The sequence below is a fragment of the Palaemon carinicauda genome, chromosome 1 (genome assembly GCF_036898095.1).
Source record: "Palaemon carinicauda isolate YSFRI2023 chromosome 1, ASM3689809v2, whole genome shotgun sequence".
Lineage (NCBI taxonomy): Eukaryota > Metazoa > Arthropoda > Malacostraca > Decapoda > Palaemonidae > Palaemon > Palaemon carinicauda.
This window is the reverse complement of record NC_090725.1, coordinates 109,266,919-109,294,836: the sequence shown is the minus strand read 5'-3', so window position 1 is coordinate 109,294,836 and position 27,918 is coordinate 109,266,919. Positions and strand designations below refer to the sequence as shown.

Genomic DNA, 27,918 nt, shown 5'->3' with positions numbered 1-27,918 from the left:
AGTGAATGAAGGTTGCAAAGTGTTGGGGGCAGTTAAGGGAGTACTAAAAAATAGAGGGTTGGGCATGAATGTAAAGAGAGTTCTATATGAGAAAGTGATTGTACCAACTGTGATGTATGGATCGGAGTTGTGGGGAATGAAAGTGATGGAGAGACAGAAATTGAATGTGTTTGAGAAAGTGTCTAAGGAGTATGGCTGGTGTATCTCGAGTAGATAGGGTTAGGAACGAAGTGGTGAGAGTGAGAACGGGTGTAAGAAATGAGTTAGCAGCTAGAGTGGATATGAATGTGTTAAGGTGGTTTGGCCATGTTGAGAGAATTGAAAATGGATGTCTGCTAAAGAAGGTGATGAATGCAAGAGTTGATGGGAGAAGTACTAGAGGAAGGCCAAGGTTTGGGTGGATGGATGGAGTGAAGGAGGCTCTGGGTGATAGGAGGATAGATGTGAGTGAGGCAAGAGAGCGTGCTAGAAATAGGAATGAATGGCGAGCGATTGTGACGCAGTTCCGGTAGGCCCTGCTGCTGCCTCCGATGCCTTAGATGACCGCGGAGGTAGCAGCAGTAGGGGATTCAGCATTATGAAGCTTCATCTGTGGTGGATAATGTGGGAGGGTGGGCTGTGACACCCTAGCAGTACCAGCTGAACTCGGTTGAGTCCCTTGTTAGGCTGGGAGGAACGTAGAGAGTAGAGGTCCCCTTTTTGTTTTTGTTTCTTTGTTGATGTCGGCTACCCCCCAAAATTGGGGGAAGTGCCATGGTATATGTATGTATGTGTCTTTTTAGGCTCCTGCCTGATCGTTTATAAATTATAGCAACAGTTAACCTAGAAAGATCAAGTGCAACTTTAAATGGTAAAATTAAATGGGATAAGCTTTGGAATTACTAAAAAGTTACGAAACTTTTACTATAAGATTAGAAAAAGGTAAAATTTCACTAATATACCACCATTCTCCCATACATAACTTGTCTTTGGTTAGGCAAGTTTTATCTCCTGCCTTTAATAAAGGCTGTCTATTAGCTTGGTAAGATTAGGCAAAGTCCTGTCTTAAAATGATACCCTTTGAGTCGTGACTGAGAACGCAATAGACCAACTAGATCTTGTCGAAGTTGGTATTCAGAAATTGGATCATAAGCTCACTGCTTTAAGTCTTTACCAAGATCATTCTAGTTATTAAAGTATTATCCTAATCTCTTGCATTAAATATTCAGAAACTAAGATTTTCTCACAACCAAAGAAATACAGAAGGTCCTCAAATAGGTTCCAAGAAGCTATTTGGAAGTCTTTCAACTATTAGCTTAGGGTAGTCCTAACCTGAATCCCATGCCTATGATTTCCAACTGCAAAAGTCAACAAATAGTTGGGTTTCATATGAAATAAATATCAGGTTATTACAAATGTAGTTTTGCTTACTGTATTAAGGGATATAATATTGTTTTATTACAGTATTTCTTTATCTTATCTTTGTTATTTTCAGTTGTATGTTTGTATCTCCCAATGTTTGTAAGTCGAATGTTTGAAAGTTGGGGACCTTCTGTACTAGCAACTAGGCACCTTTATAATCAGACTTACAATTGCTAGAGTTCTAGCTTACATTAGGAGTAACACGAGTCCAACCCCAAACCATCAAAACAAAAACTTTTGCTTACCGATTCCAGAAACAAGTTTGGAATGGAACTCACAGGGTGGCTGGCCATAAAGGTTTAATATATGCTACATTATCCATTATTATACATAAATAATGATCATGTGTACTTTGCTCAGAATCAAAAGGAAATGTAAACTGACGTGTTACTATGCCATTTTTCTATCTGTCTCAGGTATAATTTGATAATCGGGATTCAGGGAAGCCATAGCATAAACAATATAAGATGTTGAGCCAAAAAAAGAAATCAAGGTTGTGAGTTCAGTTCTCTAATGAGCTGACAAGCATCATCAATAAGATAGAGTATACTGTACTAGTAAGTTAATACCTCTAAGCCCTTTGTTTGAATATGTTGGACTAGGGTCTACCGTAGCATGCGTTAGGCTGGTAGATGTCCAAGTAGCAATATCACTAACACTTAACCATACCGTATTTGAGGAAACAGGAACAGCTGATTTCATGAAATTGGATAACTGTTCCTTAAATTCTACAAATTCCCCATAGCTTACTCAGGATAACCTATGCATACTGAATATCCACACTTCAAATCATATTGTTAGCTTCTTCATGCAACCCAAAAGTGACTGATGATCTTGACAGTTTTAAAGGTTTAAAGGCTGCTCATGAATGGCAGAAGCAAGGAACAGTGACATTGCCCTACCAAGCAGGACAATGCCCTAGAGACTGACCATATATACATATGATCATCGCTCAAGCCCCCTCTCCACCCAAGCTAGGACCAAGGAGGGCCAAGCAATGGCTACTGATGACTCAGCAGATAGACCTTATAGGCTTTCCAAAACACCCCATCCTTAGCTCACAAGGATGGTGAAACTGCAGCTACCAAAGCAACTAACGAGTTTGAGCTAGAATCGAACCCCAGTCTGGCTTTGACCAGTCAGGGACGTTACCACATCGCCCACCACAACCCTTACTCTAACATCAGCCCATTCACTGAACATTTAGTCCATAAACAAGACAAGTTGTCCTCATTTGTTGGAGTCCACAAGATATTCTGAACCTAAAGAAGACATACCTTGATAATCCTAACTACCTCCTAAATAAAACTATGAAACTAGCCTCCAATCTGTTTAGATACTGTTTGATATCCTAAATCCAGTGAAATTTCATATACCTATTTTAATATACTTTAATTTGTGGTCTGCTTATCTGACACAATCACATCTATAAATACCTTCCACTGAGTAACACAATTTATTTTTAATTACAAAAAATAAATATAATCATAAATGCTGTTCTAGATCAAAAATATTTGTGGCCACAAGACAATCAGCATCATCAGTAAATAATTATATTTTCTGTATTATTACTATTATTATTATCATTACTTGCTAAGATACAACCCAAGTTGGAAAAGCAGGATGCTATAAGCCTAGGGGCTCCAACAGGGAAAATAGCTCAGTGAGGAAAGGAAACAAAGAAAAATAAAATATTTCAAGAAGAGCAACATCATTAAAATATCTCCTATATAAAATATAAAAACTTTAACAAACAAGAGGAAGAGAAATAAGATAGAATAGTGTGCCCGAGTGTACCCTCAAGCTAGAGAACTCTAACCTAAGGGAGTAAAAGCCCTATAGTGCAGAGGCTATGGCACTAACCAAGATTAGAGCACAAAAGTTTGATTTTGGAGCGTCCTTCTCCTAGAAGAGCTGCTTACCATAGCTAAAGAGTCTCTTCTACCCTTAAAAAGAGGAAAGTGGCCACTGAACAATTACAGTGTAGTAAGAAGAATTGTTTGGTTATCTCTATCGTCAGGTGTATGAGGACAGAGGAGAATATACAAAGACTAGGCCAGACTATTTGGTGTGTAGTGTGTGTGTAGGCAAAGGGAAACTGAACCGTAACCAGAGAGAAGGATCCAATGTAGCACTGTCTGGCCAGTCAAAAGACCCCATAATTCTCTAGCGGTAGTATCACAACAGGTGGCTGGTGATACTTCTGTAGAGTACATAATTCTATGTTATCATAACCATGAGGAATAATAATTCCTAAACTTCATATTTGGAACTCAAGATCACATTGAGCTGCCATTTGTTTATGAAAACTACTGATACAAGATATACTAAAATCTACCACCTTACTCTCATAAAAGACAAACTGTTTAGAGTAACAGAAAAAATAAAGATCTTAAATAACCAAAAATTACACTTTTTAAGCAGGCAAGACTTAAAAGCACACAAATGATTCATAAACAGGAGAAAACCAATTTGATTCTCTACCCATTGCTAAGAATACTCCTAATATGTAAACACTATAACAGTTGTCTAGAAGTAACACTAATTACATTATGTAAAACATTATCTTAATTTACCTTACATCACATATAGTACAATTTAGTAAAATTACCTGAACTTACACATCCATTATGATAAGATAAACTAGATTTAACTTAACTCATAACAATAAATAGTTTCTCTAACTTCTACCGTGATGCAATCGTCTGCAGTATGACTCAACAAGTAGGTATTCAAAGGTATAATTCCAAATTCATTACTTACAAAAATATTTGAACCTGACTAATTATAAGCTTGTCCCAGATATTCCAAGTTAATCTGCTTACAGTATCATAAAAATCTACCTTTCTTTCTTGAAATTCCTCTAACCCTTAACTCTTCATTATGATTTTAAATTAACTTTTTATAAAAAAAAAAAAAAGAAGGCTAAACTTATAGTAGGAGGAATCAGGCAACAATCTTTTATCTTTAGTCATTTTTATACACATATGTGCTGATTACAGTAATTCTAAACATTAGATTAATAAAATAAGGAAATTTTGACTTACTCAGCTACATTACAAAATGACCATGCAGTCTATGACAGCTGAATAGTGGGTCTTCCTCTTACCCCAAGTCACTTTCTTATATTACCAACTCAACCAGTCCTATTCTGCCACATGTTTACCGAAACAATTTGGCAAAAGCCCATATTCAAAACAAGATGAAGAAACCTTTTTAATCCAGCTAAAATTCTAACAAATTACCAGCATTTTCAGATACTAAATCTAGCTGAGCTGGAGAGGCCAATTCCTACGTGGTCCGCGACAAAGATTATATGAAGTACTGATAACAAATAGGCATAAGGTTGGTGTTCCTCCCTTGGGGACATCTATCGTCATGATTGAACGTCACAAGGTTTAAATGTCGCTCATGAATGATAGACAAGGGACAGTGACAATGCCCTAGAGACTGACCATATATACATATGATCAGCACCTAAGGCCAAATCTCCACCCAAGCCTGGCAAGGGCTGCTGATGACTCAGACACTACATGGAACTCTTGAGCTTGAGCAGGACTCTGACCCTGGTCTATCAATCACTAGGCATGGAGTTTCCAATAAGTCTCCACAGAGAGGGGAACAGAAAGGGAGATAAATATGGTAAACAATTCGTGTTTTAATCAGAGATATCAAAGCATGATGACTACAAGGTAAGATTCATTGAAATACTTAAAAAAAAAATAAACCTATTACCTCAGTGTCCTGATTCTGTTTCCAGTGGTAAAATATGTCTTCTTCTTGTCTGTCAAGGAGATATTGTGTTGTAGATTTAATAAGACTTTCAACTCTTTCTGTTAAACACTCAAAACCCTCTGATCCTTTGAGAAAAGCCTCCTCGGCTTCAACCATCCAAAACTCAGAGAGGTGCCTCCGGGACAGGGAATTCTCAGCGCGGAAAGCTGGGCTGAAGTTGTATACTTTACAAAGACCACTGAAAAATAAAATTAATTCAATAAGATTCTATATTTTACTCCATGAAATAATCTCTGATAAAGCTCTAAACATAAAACTATAATAAAATTCTAATTTGTGGAACTATTTAGAATGATTGATATAAATGTAATACTGGAAATTCTACAATTATTTTCATGAAAATTAGGAAAAATCCAACCAGGTTCTGGGAAAGTTGTATTTCTATTCCTAAAATATTAATATCTAAAATTGCTAGACATAAATCCTGGGACTCAAGTATACTCAAAGTCAATGAACATTACAAATATATTTGGGAGTGTTCCATTCGCATGATTTTACAAGATAGGGAACCAAATTCCTCCCCATTTATTTGTGTGGGGTGTCTATGACCACAGACAATCTCAAATCCTTTTTTCTTATGATGTATTATTCCTTTTGAAACTAAAGTGAATTTAGGCATCCCTCACTTATGGCAGCTGCAAGAGAGGGCTACTGATTTTAGCATCCTCTTACTCCCTTCTTGCCTTTACTGTCCTTCCTGAACTGGCCAGGTTAGGCGTGAAAGGATGGAGCATTGTCTGCCCTTTTGGAGGCAGCCAGAGCTTTCTTCATAGCTGATATGGAAGGTGTGGCAGAGTCTCGCCGCAGCTGCCTCCAAATGGCCTGGACCCTTGAAGGTAACTGGACAATGGATAAAAGAGTATTGGCTAGCCTTCTTCCACTTTTCCATCTTTGCCTCTACATCCATTTGAGGAAAGAGGGACGTAGCATTCAGCACAGGGGTGATCCTCAAAGCTGACGTCGCCTCTTGCACAACTTGCCAGGGGAATCGGAAAATGGTCACATCCCTTTTCTTCAGGACCCAGTTGGCCCATTGGTTTGCTGAATGGTGCACCATGAAGGTCGCCATCTTTGCACCGGACAGGATCAATTTTCTATACTGTACTTTGCCAATGTCTCAGGATTTGACAAATCATAAGTAATTGTGAAGTAAACAACTATACCAGACCACTGGTTGATCCAGGAAGCCTTCTGGAGGCTAGCCAGGGGAGAGGATTCCATGGCTGCGCACCCAAGAGCACAGAAGACTGTAACCTGAGCCTTGAGTCTTTCAACAGCTGAGCTTTCCATTAACGCAGATACTGAGGTATAGATGGGAAGAAGTATAGGACACACCCTCTGGCATATAGACTCTTCTCTGTCAAGAGTGCAGGAGATACTGTAAGGTCTTACTCAACCAGCTAGACAGTAGAAAATTCTCAGGCCCATAGATCTGCGAATTCACTCTGTCCAAAGCACTGTGAGCAACTCAAGGTAAGTTTTGATCCTTGAGGGGTGTCAAAATGACAATCAATGACAATCAAACACCCTTTCACCTTTCACATGAGTCACATTAGCCTATCCAAGTTTACTGCACTCACGGATGAGTACAAGAACATCAGCGAATGAACATTCAGTTTCAGGATTCTCCATCTGCGCCAGCGCAAAATGAAATCTGGAGGCGTTTGAGGTGACGAAACCCCAGGACGTCTCCTTCCTTGCAAGGGAAGAGGTATCGACTGCTTTTCAGAAGATGTATGTGTACACAAGCTGCACCAAAACGAGCCAGGAGTGTACCCTGAAAAGGTTGAAGGGAGTGCTGATTGAAGATTGGAATCCCCTTCATAAACAGATCTGCCTTTGTCCCATGCATCCCCAGAGTCGGCCAAAGTAACCTGTATTTTAGCCTCTGAGCATTGCAACAGTGAGCACAATCTCAGAAGGCACGCAAGAGTATCGTGTATCGGTCACTTGGAGGTGAAGAACCTTGCTGCCAATCACGAGCACGCGACGGGACATCTCAATGCTAGTAAGTGTGTGGAGAGCAGTCTTTGGTAGTCAGGGTTCCTGCTCCCAATCGGGCGAGTGCAAGAAAATTTCCCGGCGAGTGGAAAGGTAACATGGGGAAGGAGCAGTGCAGGAGAGCAGCCATGGTCATGAAGAGAAAGATCACATGGTAACCAATTACCTAGGAGTGAAAGATCTCGTGGTGGACGATCATGATAGAAAAGATCACGCGATGACCAAGAATCTTCTTGACATAAGGAAATGTTTCATTGCTCGTAAGAGGAAATATATTGATTTTAGGTTACTTTCACTTCACCACGAGCCAATTCTCTCCTCTCGGAACCGAAGTATCCTTACGGAGAGAAATCAAGGTGAACATCGATTGCTCTATCTCTGGGCCAACATACTCATGCTCAATCACTTTGAGAACAAGCACCTGTAGTAGTAGCATGAACACCTGTACTGTGTACAATACACTTTACCATGCTGGGTTGCTTCTCAGTAATGCACCGCCTCTCTCATGCATAGGGGAGATCGGTCGGAGTCTCAAGATACTTCTGCAGATAGGTATTCCTGGACTTCATTGACATCTTTGGGACAGATGCAGTAAAATCCAAAAGAACTGCCGAAGACAAGGAAGAGGAGGAGGAAGAACTAGAAGAGGAAGAAAGGCGCATAAGTTTTTCTCCTTGCTAGTCTTCGAGGTCAAGGTCTTGAAGGCCAACAACGAAGATTCTATGGAGGAAGAAGCCACAGGGGCCTTTTTAACAGCACACAAGACCATGACAATTAGTGCCTCCACAGGGGGGAAAGAAGCAGCAAGGAAAGACTCAGTCCTGGTGGCTGCCAACCTTCAGGAACACCTGCGATCTCCAAGAGAGGCTGCAATTTCCAGGTCATCGTTATTGTCCTCGCTAGAAAGAGTGACAGGAGAATCTCATGGCAAAGGCAGAGGAGTATTACTTTCCCTAGGGCAAGGTGATACTCCTGCTTTTCTTAAAAAACCTAAGGAGTTCAAAATTAGGTCTTCCCCCTGACAAATTTCTACAGAGGACCCAGCCCTAGAGGAATTATAGTGAGAAACATCAAGTTGAAATGTGACAATAGAAAAGGAGCTGTAGTTTCTTTGGTTTAAGATTTGACATTTCCACCTCTAATACAAAAGAATTTCCCTTAAACTTATTCTTCCTAATGAACTCCAATCACTGCTGAGGTGGCCACAAATGGCACTCGTTACAAGGGGATCACTACACACACATGCCCTCGGCAAAAGGCGAAAAGCATTTGGATATCAATAAAAGGTTTCAACATAAACTAGTCAGTTTTTCCAGCTTTACTCGGACCCTGTCGCATCTCACTGTAATTTTCCATCCACTGTAAAGAAACAGAAAAAGATTAATCCAGCCAAGAATGGGGAGGCAACAAAAGAATGTCTACAGCTTGTGGCTGAGGTAAAAAGTGGGTTTTAATAGAAGTCAAAAGTGGGTGTTTAGCTGAAGTCAAAAGTGGGTTTTAGCTTTAGTTAAAAGTGGGTGTTTAGCTCAAGTCAAAAGTGGGTATTTAACTAACCATCAAGAGGGTGGTGCCTACCCTCCTCCTGGCATTCCAGTTTTGCTGAAGCATGTGCCTTGTAAAGAACGATAGTTTGCATTAGAGTAGGAACCAAATAAGCAATTGATGCTTTAGCATAAATTCTTAAAACCAGAAAGTATCCTACAGTAAATGTTCATATATTTAAAACAAAATGGGACTTGAAAAATCAATCTCACCTGACCATGGTCTCCAGATGTAATTGTCCTGAGACTGTGAGATATATAGGATGATTAAAAAACATTCCATCTGAGGATGACTGGGAATTTTTCTCCTCACTTTTCAATGCCTGTAATAGCAAAGCAAATATAGTACTGTTGAAATTCCAATAAAATGAAAGCAAATATCCATTGCCGAACTCAGACAGGGACTGTTCTTGTGATACTGTATAGTCAATCAAAAAATTTCCTTATATGCAATACAGTATCTCGTAAAAAAGATACTGAATGACAAACGAATAACCTTTTGAACTTGAATAATAATTTCTAGTAATAATTTAGGATGACCTCACAAAATAAGAATGCATGGTATGTTAAAAATGGCAAATGACATGATAAAACTTCAAAAGAAACTACATCAGTTCTGGACATACCTCGACCAAAAAAACTTCTCCCGCTCCTTCACAGTCATTGCTAGTAAGTATAGGGGTGTCTATGTTTATGAATTCTTCACTGGTAAAATAATTGTGAATAGCCAACTTTGCCTGGAATAAAAATTCAAAGATCTCAGTGTATCAATTAATATTTGCATTGTAGAGCAAAACATGAAAATAAAATGCTCTACAGTAGTAAATACATTAGGTCAATATCTTCATTTTTGGGATCAGGCCATGTCGTCCTGAAGGAAGGTTCCTATAAGTAGCTTCCTAAGGGATATTTGACTAGAGTGATATTCCCAGAAAATTTACCTTTAGGTCTCCAGAATTCTAACTCCTGGCACGAATATCCTTAAAATTTTTCTTAAGGATATCGCATAAATCAGGGGACGTATATCTTGATACGACACATGGCAATCTTCACCCCGAATAGCGTTTTCGCTTTGAGGGGGAAAGTGGCAAAAATAGAAGGGGAGCTGTTATCAAGGTACCCTTCCTCCCGTACTACTACTGATTATCTAGATGGCGCTGTATGTCAACCCAGCGCGCTATTCCTATAGTTGTAGCTGTCTCGCACGGTGATTTTCCCTGTTGCTCTTTCATTACGCTCTGGTTTTTTTAGATTTATCATGCAATCTCCAGCCTCTTCTGCCTCTGGAAAGTTGAGTATTTGATCTTTACAGTGTATAAATTTTAGCTCCTGCCTCACAGTGAAATTAGATTAATTCTAAGAGTTGGAGCTTCGCCTTCACCGGAGGCACCATGGGCACTGTCGTTCATAACGCATGTGTTATTTAGTTAGCCTGAACGACTTTCTCGGTTTTAATAGCATGAATATTCACGAAGCTATTCAGTTATAATATTCTAGTAAGTTATATATTATGCCGATTGTATTCTTTAGGGTTTCGGCGATTTAGGTAACCGAACCTTGCCCGCGCTAGGCTTCCTAGCCTACGCGCTTTAGTTTACCTTCATGCATGATATAGAACGACATTCCTAGTTATAATAGCATTTGAATATCAAGCTATTTAGGCAATTTATACTTAAAAGATATATTGATTGCATATATTTCCTCTTCCTCATCGATCGTATACGAAAGAGTTTCGGCGATTAAGGTAACCGAATCTCGCCTGGCACTAGGCTACTAGCCTAAGTGCTTTAGTATACTTTCATACATGTTCCCGGTTTACCCTCGTGTATCGTTTTATCAATTCAGGCAGAGATAGATATCTCCTAGAATTATTATATAAATTGATACTCGTCTCCAGTGGAGATTTAAGGGTAATCCCTACTTCCCTCTGAGTGCAGCCATAGGCTACAACCCTATCTTGGTCTTGCCATTGCGTAGACACTCCGGCTTGACTAGGCTAGTGTTTTCTGTCTCTTTCCCTGGCCGGCAGATGCCGACTTTGGGTTTTTGAGAAAACCTCAGAGTATTCAGTCTTTTGCCAGTGGCCGGCTGGCAGGGTGAGTAGTCACTCCCCTGCCGGCCTCAGCCACCGGCATAGGAGGCTAGACCTCCCTAGATCGCATTTGAAGTGGTTGTATGATGCAGCCACCTTCTTCCCTGCGGTCTAGAAGACTAGTCCTGTGCTGGCAGACCCTAGGCTGAAGAACAGACATTCTTCTGCCGCCTAGGATGGCGCCGGCACTGAAACGATTTTTCTCCCATGTTGAGAAGGGGCGGCAAGCCTGCCACCTCCCCCTTAACTCTATTGGCAGACCCTAGGTTGAAGAATGGATATTCTTCTGCCGCCTAGGACGGCACCGATATTGAAACAGAGTTTCTTCGTTGTGTGGTAGGACCGGCAACCCTGCCGCCTCCTTCCACACTTCATACAGGACCCTTTTCCCTACCCCCTCTGTCCTTTAGCGATGGCCTAGCCATCGCAACCCTTTGGCTGTCGTCCTACAATCTTGCCGTTTGCCGGCGGGTTGTGGGGCTGGCCGGGGCTCCTACATAGCAGCTGTTTAGTCGCTCAGCATTCTCTTATGGACGCAAGGCTCCGGGAAAAGCTGTGCCGGCTGAGTCGGCTGCCGGTGGGAGACCCCTATTCTGTAGAGTGTTCTTCAGTCCTCTCTTGGACTGCCATCCACATACCAGCGGCCAAGATAAAGTACTTACACCCTTATTTATTGTAACAAACATTTAATAAGGTACCCTTCACTCCATGCTTTCTCTCTCTCTGTCAGCTAGTGCCACCAGGTACTAACCCAGCCGGCAGATACCGGCCGGGCCAGTGCCGCCGGGCACTCTCGCCGCTGGATCGTGCCGCCAGGTGCTAGCCTAGCTGGCAACATGTCGGCTAAAACTACAGTATATGATTATACAGTAGCCAGTATATTTGCAGTATAGATAATACTGCAGACAGAAAACTATAGCATATATTATACAGTAGTTATTTTCCAACATACACAGTGTTTCCTTGCACCCTCTATTGTTGAGACCAGTTTTATATTGAAGGAAAAGATTTCTTTCAACAGACTGATAGATGATCAGTTACAATTTACCCACATTATTAAAACCTTGGGAAAAGGAAGTGCTAAGTTACACTTATCTATCCTTAGAGGTTAGAATCCTTCCCTTGGGTTTCCTGAATAGGAAAACTCTAGGTTTTAATTTTGAGGGAGGTCGCAGCAATTGGCTGGACAGAAAACACAAGTATGTGTCTTTCCTAATTCCTTTCTAGCTTGTCCATCCTAAGCTATAATGCTAATATATTAATGATAATATTTTATAAAGTTTATCAGGTGAGATAAATTACCGCATACTCATTTAATTTTCCTCTCTTTACAGGAGGACCATCCTAAGTGCCTTCAAGTCTTCTTTAACGTTAGGAGCAGGGACTTCTGTGGCCATGAGGAGTGCAGGGCTCATGCTCCCTGCGCCATTTCCAAGGGATCTCTCAGGTACTGGGACCCTCAGGACTGCAAGATTTGCAAGGCCTTGGTGACCGAGGCTTTTGATGACTCCAAGACAGTGGAGTCGAGGGATGCAGCACGAGGGAAGCTGCTGCGCAGATAGGTTTGTGGCTTTCAGAAGAACGCCACGGGACCTTACTTTCCTAGTGAACGGATGCACTCTTTGCTGTTCCCAAAAGTGGGTGTGGAAGCTGTCATACCCCAGCCATGACCTGAGATCCCTTGCGTCCAGATTTCCGTAGATACGGAAGTCTCCGACGCAATGCAGGACATCCACCTAGACGAGAGGATGTTGGAAGTGTCTGAGGACATCGAGAAGGACCTTCTAGCAGAAGGTCTCGAAGAGGAGTCCACCTTGGCTCCTGGAGAAGAAGAGGATGATGTCGAATCGTAGTTCGTTTCGTCAGTTCCGGCCCCAGAGCCGTTACCTTCTATGTCTTCTGCTTCTCCATCAGATGACATGAGACAGGCAATGGCCAGTCTCATGGCAATGATGGAGAGTCTTCGTAAACAAAACGAAGAAAGGGACGCTGAATGGCAAAGAAGAATGAACCATCTCACAGCATCCCGTGGGTCTCATAAGAGACTCAATGTTAAAGATCTTCCACCTTGCTCTGATGTTAATCCCTGGAGGTATGCAGAATACATGCCTATTACCAGCGGCAAGATCTTCATATCAGAGAAGTTGGGGACAGTCCTTATTGAGGAAGTCGAATTCTGGCCCAGCTTTTAGTCTTACCCAGACTGCTTCGTCCGTCTGAAGACGGAACCAACATCCAAGGAGGACACAGAACCGAAGGAGGTCATAGTACTTGATCACAAGAAAGCTTAGGCTCTTTTATCAAGTAGCCTGAAGCAGAACTCGAAAGTGCCAGCCCTTAGCAAGAAACACCCAACCTTTCTTGCTCCAGCTTCATTAGCCTTTCCCTTTACATCAAAGGGTCTTAAGGCAGTCATGAAGGCAATAGAGGCAGGCAAACCTGACCCTACACTCGATGAGTGTAGACCTTTATCTTTAGCCCTGCCCACGGAAGAAAAAGACTGGAAGGAAGACCACCTTACTTCTCAGTTGGGAGATATTGCTGGACGTCAGTTCAGCGAAAATCTCCCTAAGCTGTCTGACTTTCTCTTGCGTAGGGAGCAAGAGACAAAGGAAAGACTTGCCGCATCTCTATCTCTACAGATTTGTCTAGAGACGACGGCAAGCAATAGTAGAACCCCGGATATGAACATGGTCATGGCCAAAATGCATTTGGCTACTGTGGTCAAGGACCTGTATGGCTTTGTCAAAGCCAGACGTGCATGTACGGAGTTCGTGTTTGCTTCTGCTTCAGTAAAGCACGAACCCAGGAAGCTGATAGCTTCCAATATCTGGGGAAAGGACCTCTTCCCGAGTGAAGTGGTCAAGGAAGTCGTAGACAAGGCCGCCACAGAGAATAGAAACCTTCTCTAGAAGTGGGGCATGTCAGCGAAGAGGAAGTCTTCCCCGGATGAGGGTCCCCAGCCTAATAGGAAGACTAAAAGACCCAGGTTGCCCTCTCGCCCTGCCAGACAGCAGCAGCAGCAACAACAACTTCCCACAGTTGCCATGACCGCAGTGCCCCAGATGGTGGCTCAACCCCCAACCAACTTATCAGATGGTACCTCAGCAGCTGGTTGCCCAGACACCAGCGTTCAACCCTGCATTCGAGAGGAAGACCACTACCTTTCGTCCCAAGGGTAGAGGGTCTAAAGGGGGATCCTCTAAATACCCCCCAAGAGGTAAAGGGGGTAAGGGAGGATGCGGTCAAGGAGGTAAATCCTCCGGAAACCAGAAGCAATGAGTTGCTTCGGGTAGGAGGAAGACTCCAACAATTTCAGGGTCGTTGGACCTTCAATCCTCGGGCCCACAGCCTAATTAAGAACGGACTCGGATGGAGCTGGAGGGAGGCTCCACACCATTTCCTCAATTCTTCCAACACTCCACCCCCGCACTGGAAGAATACACCATAGAACTTTTGAGCAAGTGGGTGATAAGGAGGGCAAAGTCCATCAAATTCCAAGGAAGGCTGTTTTGTGTTCCCAAGAAGGACTCGGACAAACTCAGAGTCATTCTGGACTTGTCGCCACTCAACAAGTTCATAGAAAACAACAAGTTCATAGAAAACAACAAGTTCAGGATGTTAACCCTTCAACACATAAGGACCCTGTTACCAAAAGGGGCGTACACAGTCTCGATAGACCTGGCAGATGCTTACTGGCATATTCCAATCAACCGCCCTCTCTCCTCCTACCTAGAATTCAGGCTACAGAAGAAGAAATACGTCTTCAGAGCCATGCCCTTTGGACTAAACATAGCTCCAAGGATTTTTACAAAGCTTGCAGACGCAGTCGTTCAACAACTACACGTAGAAGGTGTCCAGGTAGTAGCGTACCTGGACGACTGGCTGGTGTGGGCAGCATCCAGGACGGAGTGTATGCAAGCATCCAAGAAAGTGATCCATTTCTTGGAACATCTGGGATTCAAGATCAACGTCAAGAAGTCTTGATTATCTCCAGCTCAAGAGTTTCAATGGCTCGGAATGCATTGGAACTTAAAGTCACACCATCTCTCCATTCCCCCAAGGAAGAGGAGAGAAATAGCAGGATCTGTCAAGAGACTACTGAAATCCGACAGGATCTCAAGACACCAACAGGAAAGGGTACTGAGCTCTCTCCAGTTTGCATCAGTGATAGACCCAGTGCTAAGAGCACAGCTAAAAGATGCGTCAGGAGTCTGGAGAAGAAATGCATCGAACGCTCAAAGAGATCTAAGAAGACAGATACCGACCCGACTACGATCACTTCTCAAGCCATGGTCGAAGGCCAAGAACCTAAAGAGGACCATACCCTTGTAACCTCCTCTACCTTCAGTCATCATCCATACGAATGCCTCGAAGGAAGGATGGGGAGGTCACTCCCATCAACGTTAGGTCCAAGGGACTTGGTCTTCTCTATTCAAGACCTTCCACATCAACACTTTGGAGGCCATGGCAGTCTTTCTGACGCTGAAGAAACTGTCCCCTCGCAAATCAGCCCACATAAGACTGATCCTGGACAGCGAGGTGATAGTGAGATGTCTGAATCATCAAGGCTCGAGATCGCCCCAAATCAACCGAGTGATTTTGTCCATCTTCCGCCTGGCGGAAAAGAAGAGATGGCATTCATCAGCAGTTCACCTTCAAGGGTTCCGTAATGTGACAGCGGACGCTCTATCCAGGCTCATGCCGATAGAGTCAGAATGGTCCCTAGACGCAGGATCATTCTCCTTCATCTTACATCAAGTCCCAAAACTGCAGATCGACCTCTTCACGACGAGCAACAACAAGAAGCTACCTCGTTATGTGGCCCCATACGAGAACCCTCTTGCAGAAGCAATAGACGCCATGTCCCTCGACTGGAACAGATGGAACTGGATCTACCTGTTCCCTCCAACCAATCTCTTAATGAAGGTCCTCAACAAGCTGAGATCCTTTCGGGGAACGGCAGCTCTAGTGGCTCCCAAGTGGCCAAAGAGCAACTGGTTCCCTCTAGTATTGGAACTGAAGCTGAGGCTGGTCCCTCTGTTGGACCCAGTACTGTCTCAACAGGTACAGAAGTCGACTGTCTTCGCTTCATCACAAAAAACCCAAAGCCTTCATCTCATGATTTTCTCTCCTTAGCAGTAAAGAAAAGATTTGGGATCTCGAAAGGCAGTATAGACTTCTTAGAAGAATATAAGTCTAAGTCAACCAGAAGACAATATGAATCATCTTGGAAAAAGTGGGTTGCTTTCGTCAAAGCAAAAGGACCAAACGAAATCTCAATGGACTTCTGTTTGTCCTTCTTTATCCACCTTCATAAACAAGGTCTGGCTGCCAATACGATAACCGCGTGTAAATCGCCTCTGACTAGACCTCTGCTATATGCCTTCCAAGTAGACTTGTCAAACGAAATCTTTAACAAGGTCCCTAAGGCTTGTGCTAGACTTAGGCCTGCAGCCCCTACAAAGCCTATTTCATGGTCCTTGGACAAGGTCCTACTCTTTGCTTCAACAGTGAACAATGAGGATTGCTCTCTGAAAGACTTGACTCAAAAGGTAATTTTTTTGTTTGCTATAGCCTCGAGGGCCAGAGTTAGTGAAATAGTGGCCTTATCCAGAGATGAGGGCCATACAGTGGTACCTCTACATACAAATGTCCCAACATACAAAGTAAAATTCGACCAAATTTCTGCCTTGACATCCGAAGTGTTGCTCCAACATACGAAGTAAACATTACGCCATTGAGCGTCGAGTGCTCAGTTCTCTGTTCTTGTGTGTATCGTGTGGTTGTCCTCTGTTTGGTCTGTTATTAACAGTGCTTATTTTCTTCCTTTTCTCACATTTCCTTTTTGATTTTACCTATAATCATGGTGCCTAAGAAGCTAAGTTTCAGTACACGAAGAAGGCAATTCTTTCATTAGAATTGAAGCAAGAAATTATAGAAAAACATGAGAGCAGTGTGCATGTGAGTGATACTATATGGCTAAATAATATGGCCGTAATAGGCCTATGATCTCGAGGATCATCAAGCTGAAGGCAGCCATTAAAGCAAATAACCACCGAAGGGGATCACCATTATTACACGACATCGTAGCAATACCCTGGAAAAGATAGAACGCCTTTTGCTGATAGGGATAAAGGACAAAGAGATTGTTGGCAACGATCATTTGTGAGAAGGGCCAGCGTGATGAACAGAAAGAAAGAAAAAAGTGAAGCAAAGAAAACCAAGATAGCATTAACAAGCTCTTTTAATTAAGACTTCTCTCTTTTTCTGTTTCTCTCTAAACATAGCATTAACATGTTCTTTAAATAAAATCTCTCTCTCTCTCTCTCTCTCTCTCGGCATAGGATAGTTATCTTGTGAATTAATAAAAATCTGACCAAGATGGCATTGTATAACACAGGCAACTCGTGGAGAGATATCGCTGGAGTCAGCAAAGGCAAATTTCATGAGTTGGCGAAACAGGAGCTCGACCGATTGACGACAGATGTCACTAACAACTCCGACCAGTGTGACGGAAAAATATTCGCAGACATATTGAAACAATATGATCCAATAGACTGGAACAAATCTGCGGAAAACATCAGTAAAATAATTGAAGAAATTCCAAAGAAAATCCAAGTGTTAAAGAGACTTATAAAGAAAGTCTACATCAATCAACACATTCCATCAAAGAACAATAACAAGTCCAATATGGTAAATATGCTGATTGATGCATTGGGAAAAAGAATGCCAAAATGGTGTAATACATGTAAGATATGGTATTCCATTAATAATCCTCAACAACTGATTAGAAAATGTAATGCCTGTAATGTTCCAACACACCCCACATGTGCTGAAATACAGCAAAAAATAAAAAATAGAGACACAAAGGTATTCTGCTCAACATGCTTAGTCTGGATAGAAAATATAATTAAGTCGAGACTAAAGCTGCAATTAGTTGAAGAAGAAGAAGAAGAAGAAGAAGAAGAAGAAGAAGAAGAAGAAGAAGAAGAAGAAGAAGAGAAAAATGAACAAGATATGTGTAAGGATGCAGAGGAAATCATTGATATAACTTATGATGCCATCCAACAACATACTTATGAAGAAATAAATTATCAGATGGAAACAAATAATAGACCCAAGAGACTCTACCCGGACCTACATACTTTTAGGGAAGAGCAAGAACAAGAAAAAAAAGAAAAGAAAGATATAGTCTGTAATAGGCTGAAAAGAGGGAATTGCAAATTTGGCGAAAGATGCTACTACAAGCATCCAAAGATATGCCATAATTATGAAATATATGGTAAATGTGCGTATTTAGACGGATATGGAGACGAATGCAGAGATCTCCATCCAAAAATATGCAAAACCCTAAAAGAAGGAAAAGGATGCAGTTTCAACAAAAAATGTCGATATATGCATCCTGCAACTATGAATGAGAGTAAGAAAACTCAGCAAACTGAAAAGAAAAACAAAAATGAAACAAAAAAAGAAACAAAAAAGCAGACCGCGTATATACCGCACTATGCACCAAAAAAGGCCTTTCAACCTAAAGCTCCACAAATAGAGCCCAACTACCAAGAATGCATATATAATGCCAGGGGTTGGTGCAGATATGGAGATAATTGCAGGTTTACACACAAAAATAAGCATGAAGGCGAAAGAACAAATATTATGGAAAAGTTGGATTTTTTAATGGCAAAATTCCGAGAAATGAAGAAAAGAACATCATATCAGAACAGGAAGGAAGCATGGGAGAATCCATATTATTACCAATATTAAATAATGGAAATGAGACCCAAACCATAATAGTGATGAATGCACAGGGTTTAGTCACGAGTAACTCTAAAAGGAAAATAGAGTTCCTAGAAGAACTAACCCAAATTGAAAAAATAGATATATTAAATATAAGTGAAACATGGTATTCCCAAGAGACTGGCAGTGATGACCAGATAAAGGGTTTCCAAACTTATAGATCAGACAGAAAAAATAGGAATCAAGGGGGAACCGCAATATATGGAAGAGACATAAATCAAGGAAAAGTCTGTGAAAAATACAGCAACACAGAATGTGAATTGATTGCGGTAGAATTTGAATTTGAAAAACTAGTGAATATTGTAGTTTACAGACCCCCAAATACTAAGGAGTTTGACATAATAATAGAAAAAATAGATGATATATGTAGAAACAATAAAGACTGGAATATACTCCTATCCGGAGATTTTAACTTTCCTTTCGTGGATTGGAAAGAACGGATAGAAGAAAGTGGTTGTATGTATACATATAAAAAAGAGAGTAATAGTAGCGCAGAAGATAAGAGGCAATTTGAAAAGCTTCAAGATATGCTATTAGAACATAATATGCAACAAATAAACCACATTCCAACAAGAAAGGAAAATGTCCTAGATCTAGTATTTGTGAATGAGGTGAATTATGTTAAAGAAATAATAGTGTATATCACGGGAATTTCAGACCACAATGTCATAGAATTGATAGTTCATTCCAAAGCAAGTGATCACAGAATTAATAAAAGCACAAAACTTTGGGAAGGATATGGAAAATATAACTTTTACAGTAAGAATATAAAATGGTCAGAAATAAATGAAGAACTGAATAAAGAATGGAAAAATGTATTTATAAGTGATAATATACAGGTAAATACGGATATACTGTACAAAATACTGGAGAAAATTGTTGAAAAATATGTACCGAAAAAAAACAATAAACAAAAGACGTGCATACCAAGAGACAGAAGGATCTTATTTCAGAAAATTAAAAAGTGGAAGAAAAATCTTGCAAAAGAAAAAAAATGTGTGGAAAATGAGGGAAATAAAATGTAAGATAGAAAATGCAGAACAAAAGATTATGCAGTCGAAAGAAAATGAAAAAAGGGACTTAGAAGAAAGGACACTTCAAAATATAAAAAGAAACCCCAAAGTACTTTACTCCTATGCAAAAAAGATGAATAAAAGGAGAATAGAAATAGGCCCTCTAAGAATTGAAGGACGGCTAACGAATGAAAAAAAGGAAATATGCAACATATTAGCAGAAAAATATAAGAGTGAGTTCACGCCAAGAATTGCGAATGAGAATAATGAAACAGAAATGAGAGAAGAAAATGTTGAATATCTAACGGATATAGATATTAATGAAGCAGATATTGTCACGGCTATAAACGAAATTAAAAATGGATCTGCAGCCGGACCAGATGGAGTTCCAGCGATTTTGTTAAAAAAAACTGCAAACACTATCGCGAAGCCACTTGCAATACTGCTAAGACAGAGTATAGATATGAGCGAGATATATGTTAAACATAAATTAGCTTATATAACCCCTATCTTCAAAAGTGGATCAAGACTAGAGGCAAGCAATTATAGACCTGTTAGTCTAACATCACATATTATGAAAGTGTATGAGAGGGTAATAAAAAAGAAAATAATGAACCATTTGGTCAAAAATAATTTGTTTAATATGGGTCAACACGGTTTCGTACCTGGAAAAAGTACACAGACCCAACTGATAGCTCACTATGAAAACATATACAATAATATGATAAATGAAAAAGACACAGATGTGATCTATCTAGATTTTGCAAAAGCCTTTGACAAGGTAGACCATAACATATTGGAGAAAAAAATGAGAAAGCATAATATTGTGGGAAAGATAGGAAAATGGGTAAAAGAATTCCTGCAAAACAGAAAACAGATAGTGGTTGCAAATGACGAGAAATCAGATGAAGCCCAGGTAATATCTGGTGTGCCCCAAGGTACGGTATTAGCTGCACTGCTATTTGTTATTATGATCTCAGACATAGACTGTGATGTTGAAAACTCCGTAGTGAGAAGTTTCGCCGATGACACAAGAATAAGTAGAGAAATTACTTGTGATGAAGATAGGAACTCACTACAAAGAGATCTAAACAAAATATATGAATGGGCGGAGATAAATAGGATGGTATTTAACTCCGATAAATTCGAATCAATAAATTATGGAAACAGAGAAGGAATGGTGTATGCATACAAGGGACCTAATAATGAGACAATCACAAACAAGGAAGCAATTAAAGACCTTGGTGTAATTTTAAATAGGAATATGTTATGCAACGACCAAATAGCAACACTGTTGGCTAAATGTAAAGCAAAAATGGGAATGTTATTCAGACACTTTAAAACAAGAAAAGCTGAACACATGATTATGCTTTACAAAACTTATGTGCGTAGTACACTCGAGTACTGCAATGTGATATGGTACCCACACTACCAAAAGGATATTGCGCAAATAGAGAGTGTACAAAGGTCCTATACTGCTAGAATAGAAGAAGTTAAGGACCTTGATTACTGGGAAAGACTGCAATTTTTAAAACTATACAGTCTAGAAAGGAGAAGAGAACGCTACATGATAATACAAGCATGGAAGCAAATAGAAGGAATTGCTGAAAACATCATGGAGCTTAAAGTATCAGAAAGAGCAAGCCGAGGTAGATTAATAGTACCAAAAAGCATTCCAGGTAAACTGAGAAAGGCGCACAGGACATTAATCCACTACGCACCAGCATCGATAATGCAGCGACTATTTAATGTGCTGCCAGCTCATCTAAGAAACATATCAGGAGTGAGCGTAGATGCGTTTAAAAATCAGCTCGATAAATACCTAAGATGCATCCCAGACCATCCAAGACTGGAAGATGCAAAATACACCGGAAGATGTATTAGCAACTCTCTGGTGGATATACGAGGTGCCTCACACTGAGGGACCTGGGGGAACCCAAACAAAAAATAAGGCAATAAGGTAAGGCTCTCTCTCTCTCTCTCTCTCTCTCTCTCTCTGTCTCTGTCTCTCTCTCTCTCTCTCTCTCTCTCTCTCTCTCTCTCTCTCTCTCTCTCTCTCTCTCTCTCTCTCTCTCTCTCTCTCTCGTTCTTCTTCGCTGTTATAGTGTTAGATATGTCTATTATTTTTTTTTTTTTTTGAGAGAGAGAGAGATTAAACAAAAATGTGTTTAGAGTACATATGATTTTTAACAGCGTCAATGAGTTGAAAAACAATTAAATGTAACTAAGAAAGTAATAACAGCTAATCTGAATTCCTTTATTAACTAAAACAAATATTGATACAAACACACTCGTGTGCGTATGCACAAACAAACACACAGGTGCAAGAATTGCTACGCAGTAAGAGACGGTCGGGGAGGAGGTAGAGATGGTGACTGCGATAACATACCGTAACTCGTCACTGAAAGTGATGAAAATAAAAAATCAAAAGAAAAAAAAATTTAAAAAATATGAAATATAAAAAAAAAAAATAAATAAGCCAAGTTAGATTAAAATTTCCGTAGTGTAAGTTACGGTATGTTATTGCAGTCACCATCTCTACCTCCTCGCCGATCATGTCTCCTCGTACGTGTGTGTGTGTTTGCGCATATGCACACGAGTGTGTTTGTATCAATATTTGTTTTAGTTAATAAAGGAATTCAGATTTGCTGATATTGTTTTTTTAGTTACATTTAACTGTCTTTCAACTCGTTAACGCTGTTAAAAATGTTATTTTCATTAGTAAAATAAATTTTTGAATATACTTACCCAATGATCATATAGCTGTCAGCTCTGCTGCCCGACAGCAAAACCTACGGGCGGAATACGCCAGCGATCGCTATACAGGTGGGGGTGTACATCAACAGCGCCATCTGTCAAGTAGGTACTCAAATACTCGATGTCAACACAGAACCAATTTTCTCCTCTGTCCACTGGGTCTCTATTGGGGAGGAAGGGTGGGTCCTTTAATTTATGATCATCGGGTAAGTATATTCAAAAATTTATTTTACTAATGAAAATAACATTTTTCAATATTAAACTTACCCGATGATCATATAGCTGATTCACACCCAGGGGGGTGGGTAGAGACCAGCATTACATGTTGACATTATTATGAGCTAAGTATTCCGTATTTCATTTTAGCAGTTATTCAAAATAACAAACATAAAATAAATAAGTACCTGGTAAGGAAGTCGACTTGAACAATTACTCTGCCTTTTTAAGTACGTCTTCCTTACTGAGCCTCGCGATCCTCATAGGATGCTGAGCGACTCCTAGGAGCTGAAGTATGAAGGGTTGCAACCCATACTAAAGGTCCTCATCAAAACCTTTAATCTAGGCGCTTCTCAAGAAATGACTTTGACCACCCGCCAAATCAAGTAGGATGCGAAAGGCTTCTTAGCCTTCCGGACAACCCAAAAATATTAATAAAACATTTCAAGAGAAAGATTAAAAAGGTTATGGAATTAGGGAATTGTAGTGGTGGAGCCCTCACCACTACTGCACTCGTTGCTACGAATGGTCCCAGAGTGTAGCAGTTCTCGTAAAGAGACTGGACATTCTTAAGATAAAAGACGCGAACACTGATTTGCTTTTCCAATAGGTTGCGTCGAATATACTTTGCAGAGATCTATTTTGTTTAAAGGCCACGGAAGTTGCGACAGCTCTAACTTCGTGTGTCCTTACCTTCAGCAAAGCTTGGTCTTCCTCATTCAGATGGGAATGAGCTTCTCGTATTAACAGTCTGATAAAATAGGATAAAGAATTCTCTGACATAGGCAAAGATGGATTCTTAACTGAACACCATAAAGCTTCAGACGGGCCTCGTAAAGGTTTTTAAATAGAACTTAAGAGATCTTACAGGACATAATACTCTTTCTAGTTCATTTCCAACCATACGATAAGTTTGGAATATCGAACGATATTGGTCAAAGCCGAGAAGGCAGCTCGTGTTTGGCTAGAAAACCAAGTTGTAGAACATGTAGCCGTTTCGGATGAGAATCCGATGTTCTTGCTGAAGGCATGAATCTCACTGACTCTTTTAGCTGTGGTTAAGCATATCAGGAAAAGAGTCTTAAAGGTGAGATCTTTCAGGGAGGCTGATTGAAGCGGTTCGAACCTGTCTAACATAAGGAATCTTAGAACCACGTCTAAATTCCAACCAGGTGTAACCAAACGACGCTCCTTCGTGGTCTCAAAAGACTTAAGGAGGTCTTGTAGATCTTTATTGTTGGAAAGATCTAAGCCTCTGTGACGGAAGACTGATGCCAACATGCTTCTGTAACCCTTGATAGTGGGAGCTGAAAGAGATCGTTCTTTCCTCAGATAAGAGAAAGTCAGCTATTGAGTTACAGAGGTACTGGTCGAGGATACGGATACTGACTTGCACCAGTTTCGGAAGATTTCCCACTTCGATTGGTAGATTCTAAGGGTGGATGTTCTCCTTGCTCTAGCAAACGCTCTGGTTGCCTCCTTCGAAAAGCCTCTAGCTCTCGAGAGTCTTTCGATAGTCTGAAGGCAGTCAGACGAAGAGCGTGGAGGCCTAGGTGTACTTTCTTTACGCGTGGCTGACGTAGAAGGTCCACCCTTAGGGGAAGTGTTCTGGGAACGTCTACTAGCCATCGAAGTACCTCGGTGAACCATTCTCTCGCGGGCCAGAGGGAAGCAACTAGCGTCAACCTTGTCCCTTCGTGAGAGGCGAACTTCTGCAGTACCTTGTTGACAATCTTGAACGGAGGGAATGCATATAGATCTAGATGTGACCAATCTAGTAGAAAGGCATCTATATGAACTACTGCTGGGTCCGGGATAGGTGAGCAAACTATTGGGAGCCTCTTGGTCATCGAGGTTGCGAAGAGATCTATGGTTGGCTGGCCCCAGGTGGCCCAAAGTCTCTTGCATACATCCTTGTGGAGGGTCCAATCTGTTGGAATTATTTGTCCCTTCCTACTGAGACAATCTGCTATGACATTCAAGTTGCCTTGGATGAACCTCGTTACTAGTGAAAAGTCTAGACCTGTTGACCAGGTGAGGAGGTCCCTTGCGATCTCGTACCATGTCAGAGAGTAGGTCCCTCCTTGCTTGGAGATGTACGTCAAAGCCGGGTGTTGTCCGAGTTCACCTCCACCACTTTGCCTTGAAGGAGAGACCTGAAGCTTTTCCAGGTCAGACGTACTGCCAGTAGCTTCTTGCAGTTGAAATGCATTGTCCTTTGACTCGAGTTCCATAATCCCGAGCATTCCCTACCGCCTAATGTCGCACCCCAGCCTACGTCCGATGCGTCCGAGAAGAGAACGTGGTTGGGAGTCTGAACAGTCAGGGGAAGACCCTTTCTAAGGTTGATAAAGTCCTTTCACCAAGTCAGACCAGACTTTATCTTTCCGGAAACCGGGATCGAGACCGCTTCTAGCGTCTTGTCCTTTTTCCAGTGAAAAGCTAGATGATACAGAAGAGGACGGAGGTGTAGTCTTCCAAGTGACACAAATTGAACCACGGAAGACAGTGTCCTTACCAGACTCATCCACAGCCTGACAGGGCAGCGTTCCTTCTTCAGCATCTTCTGGATGGATAGCAGGGCTGGGGGTTGATCGTCTTGTTCAGCAACGTCCTCATCAGAGGGTTCCTCATCCGAAACTGATGAGGAAACGGCAACGGAGTGGGCAACGTCTGACTCGCTGAATCCGGTCGCACTGGTGGATGCGTGACGGAGCCGGACGCAATATCATGGTACTGCTGCACAGTCTGTGAACTGTCAACCATGGGGACGCGAGGAAGTACAGCGTCAACCCGAAACTGTCTAGACTGTCTGGGTTGTGCAGTCAACACCCTACCGGGTTGCTGAGGTTGACGCACTGCGTCACAACAAGTCATCTCTGCTGGTTGTTGAACGTCTTCCTAGTGACACACTGAACGTCAACAACCACCTCCGAGAGTCGCTTAACGTCAACGTGCGACTGGCAACCCACACTGGGTAGCATCGGTGGAGGAACCACCTCAACTGGCGGACGCGAGTAGGATACCTCAGCGTCAACAGGGCGCACAACCAACCGGTAGGAAGGTTGTTGGCCAGAAGGTTCTTCTCCGTAAAAAGTCCTCTATCAAGGACACAAGCTTGGACTGCATGTCTTGCAGCAAAGCCCATTAGGGTCTACGGGAGCAGGTGTGGCAACAGACGGGGTTAGCGACTGAAGCGGAACCATTTACCATCCCTGGAAGCCTTGTTATGCTTTAATTAAAGTCCATAGGAGGCTAAGCAGCTTAAGGCTCCTCTCCAAATGACAGAGTCCTCAAAGGAATATCAGTAGGAGGGAGAACAGCACTTTCTCATCTACAGGAACCTTGTCCGAGAAAAGCTAGGTTATCTCAGTGAGGGTCTCACTGGTGCATAAGCAGCAGACCAGAAGGCAACGTTATGTAACTGCTTGACAGTCTGTGAACTGTCAAAAACTGAACTGTCAACCACAACAGGTGCGTGAGGACATACAGCACTGGTGCATTAGCAGCAGACCAGAAGGCAACGTTATGTAACTGCTTGACAGTCTGTGAACTGTCAAAAAACTGAACTGTCAACCACAACAGGTGCGTGAGGACATACAGCACTGGTGCATTAGTAGCAGACCAGAAGGCAACGTCATGTAACTGCTTGACAGTCTGTGAGCTGGCAACAACCAAAGCTGTGTGGGGAAGCCTCAACTCCTGACTGACTAGTCTGCTGCGGGCGAGTGGCGGTAACCACAGTGGGTTGCGGAGGCTGACGCACCGTGTCAAAACACGGCAGCTTAACTCCACCCTCCTGTTGTTGTGGTAGCTCACGCACGGCAACGGAGTGCTCCGTGCGTCTGTGGGAGTCAGCATGCGTCTGGCAGGGTCGATTGCGCATGGGTGGAGGAGCTCTCACAGCTGGAGTGTGGGAGCAGGCAGCCTCAGCGTCTGCTGGGCGCACAACCGTGGCAGGTTGTAGGCTAACGGGTGCAGCGCCAACCTCTCCGCAGCCGGAGTGTGGGAGCAGGCAGCCTCAGCGTGAGCTGGGCGCACAACCGTGGCAGGTTGTAGGCTAACGGGTGCAGCGTTAACCTTCTCCGCACGAAACTCCTGCATAACCGCAGCTAACTGAGTCTGCATAGACTGCAGTAAAGACCACTAGGGTCTACAAAAGCGGCAACAGACGGAGCTACTGTCCGTTGTGACTGAGGGTCTAAAACAGCGGGTGCGGCAACAGACGGAGTTACTGCCTGTTGCGGTACCACCTTGCCTCTCTTGGGAGGTGTGCAGTCGTCGGATGACTGCAGCGAGTCCGAACTGACCCAGTGGCTACACCTGGGCCGTTGGACTTGCGCGGAAGGTACCGACTTGCACTTAATAAGCTGCGAGACCTTGGTCCAAGGTTTCTTACGAGAAACCTCTTCCGCAGACGAGAAGTAAATGGGCTCTCTCGTCTTTGTGTGGGTGGGGCGATCTTGGGTAGATACGCCCGAAACCACGGAGGGAAAAACGTCTGTTCGTTGATCAAGGCCTGAGGAACCCATAAGTCGTTCGACATTACTTCTCCCCTGGGCTTGGGAGCTTGCAAGAGGTCCCGGACTAGGTGAACGACAGGCACGAACAGACGAACCCTCGGACGCAACACTGTAACACTTTGCGCATATCACTTTATCACTTTGATTTTCTGTTTTGCACTTATTTCACTGAAATCGAAACTTTTACTGATTTCTACCTGAAACACGCAATCCTACCTTTCATTAAAAGGTAGTAATTGCGAAAACAGTCGTATAATGCAACAGAAAACATATATAAAGATAAAGAATTCAGTGGCTGGGAAAGAGACTAAACACTAGATCAAATAAACTACGTTTACAATCTCTCACCGCACATAGCCTGGGAACAAGAATAAAACCCTAGAAAACGTTTTACCTTCTTCCCCTACAGCAACTAGGGAGGAGAGTAAAACGAGAATAACGTTACCCCGCTTGAACGAAACGTTTTTTTCTCCTCTCTCTCTCTCCCTCCGTCTCTATCTCTCTCTTTCTCTCTAGATTTCGCACCTGAGAGAAGAGCCCAATATATATCGTCAAAACATGAGATTTGCTAAAGGAAAAAACTGAAAGGTTTTCCAAATAAAAAGTTCCTTTAATATAGAATTTAAACCATTTAAGCTAAGAAAGAATGAACGAAACGCTAGAATCGGTTTACTCTTACTGCAAAGTGAAACCGTGATACACTCTCTCTCTATCGTAACGATAGAGCGCATGTTGAACGTCCTGAACGTCAACAACTGCGTAGACTAAAAAACTAAACGTTA

At 42.0% G+C, this 27,918-nt stretch overlaps 1 protein-coding gene across 2 annotated transcripts in view; it reads right to left on the bottom strand.

Annotated features, from left to right (window-relative positions):
• LOC137650822 (asparaginyl-tRNA synthetase-like) overlaps positions 1-27,918 on the bottom strand; it is a 165,839-nt gene that overhangs the window by 27,153 nt on the left and 110,768 nt on the right. For both annotated transcript variants that reach the window (XM_068383987.1, XM_068383980.1), the window contains exons 5-7: positions 9,365-9,475; positions 8,952-9,061; positions 5,137-5,374 (exon numbers count right to left, since the gene is read on the bottom strand). In XM_068383987.1, coding sequence (XP_068240088.1) covers positions 5,137-5,374; positions 8,952-9,061; positions 9,365-9,475 — 459 coding nt within the window. The remainder of the gene's footprint in view (positions 1-5,136; positions 5,375-8,951; positions 9,062-9,364; positions 9,476-27,918) is intronic.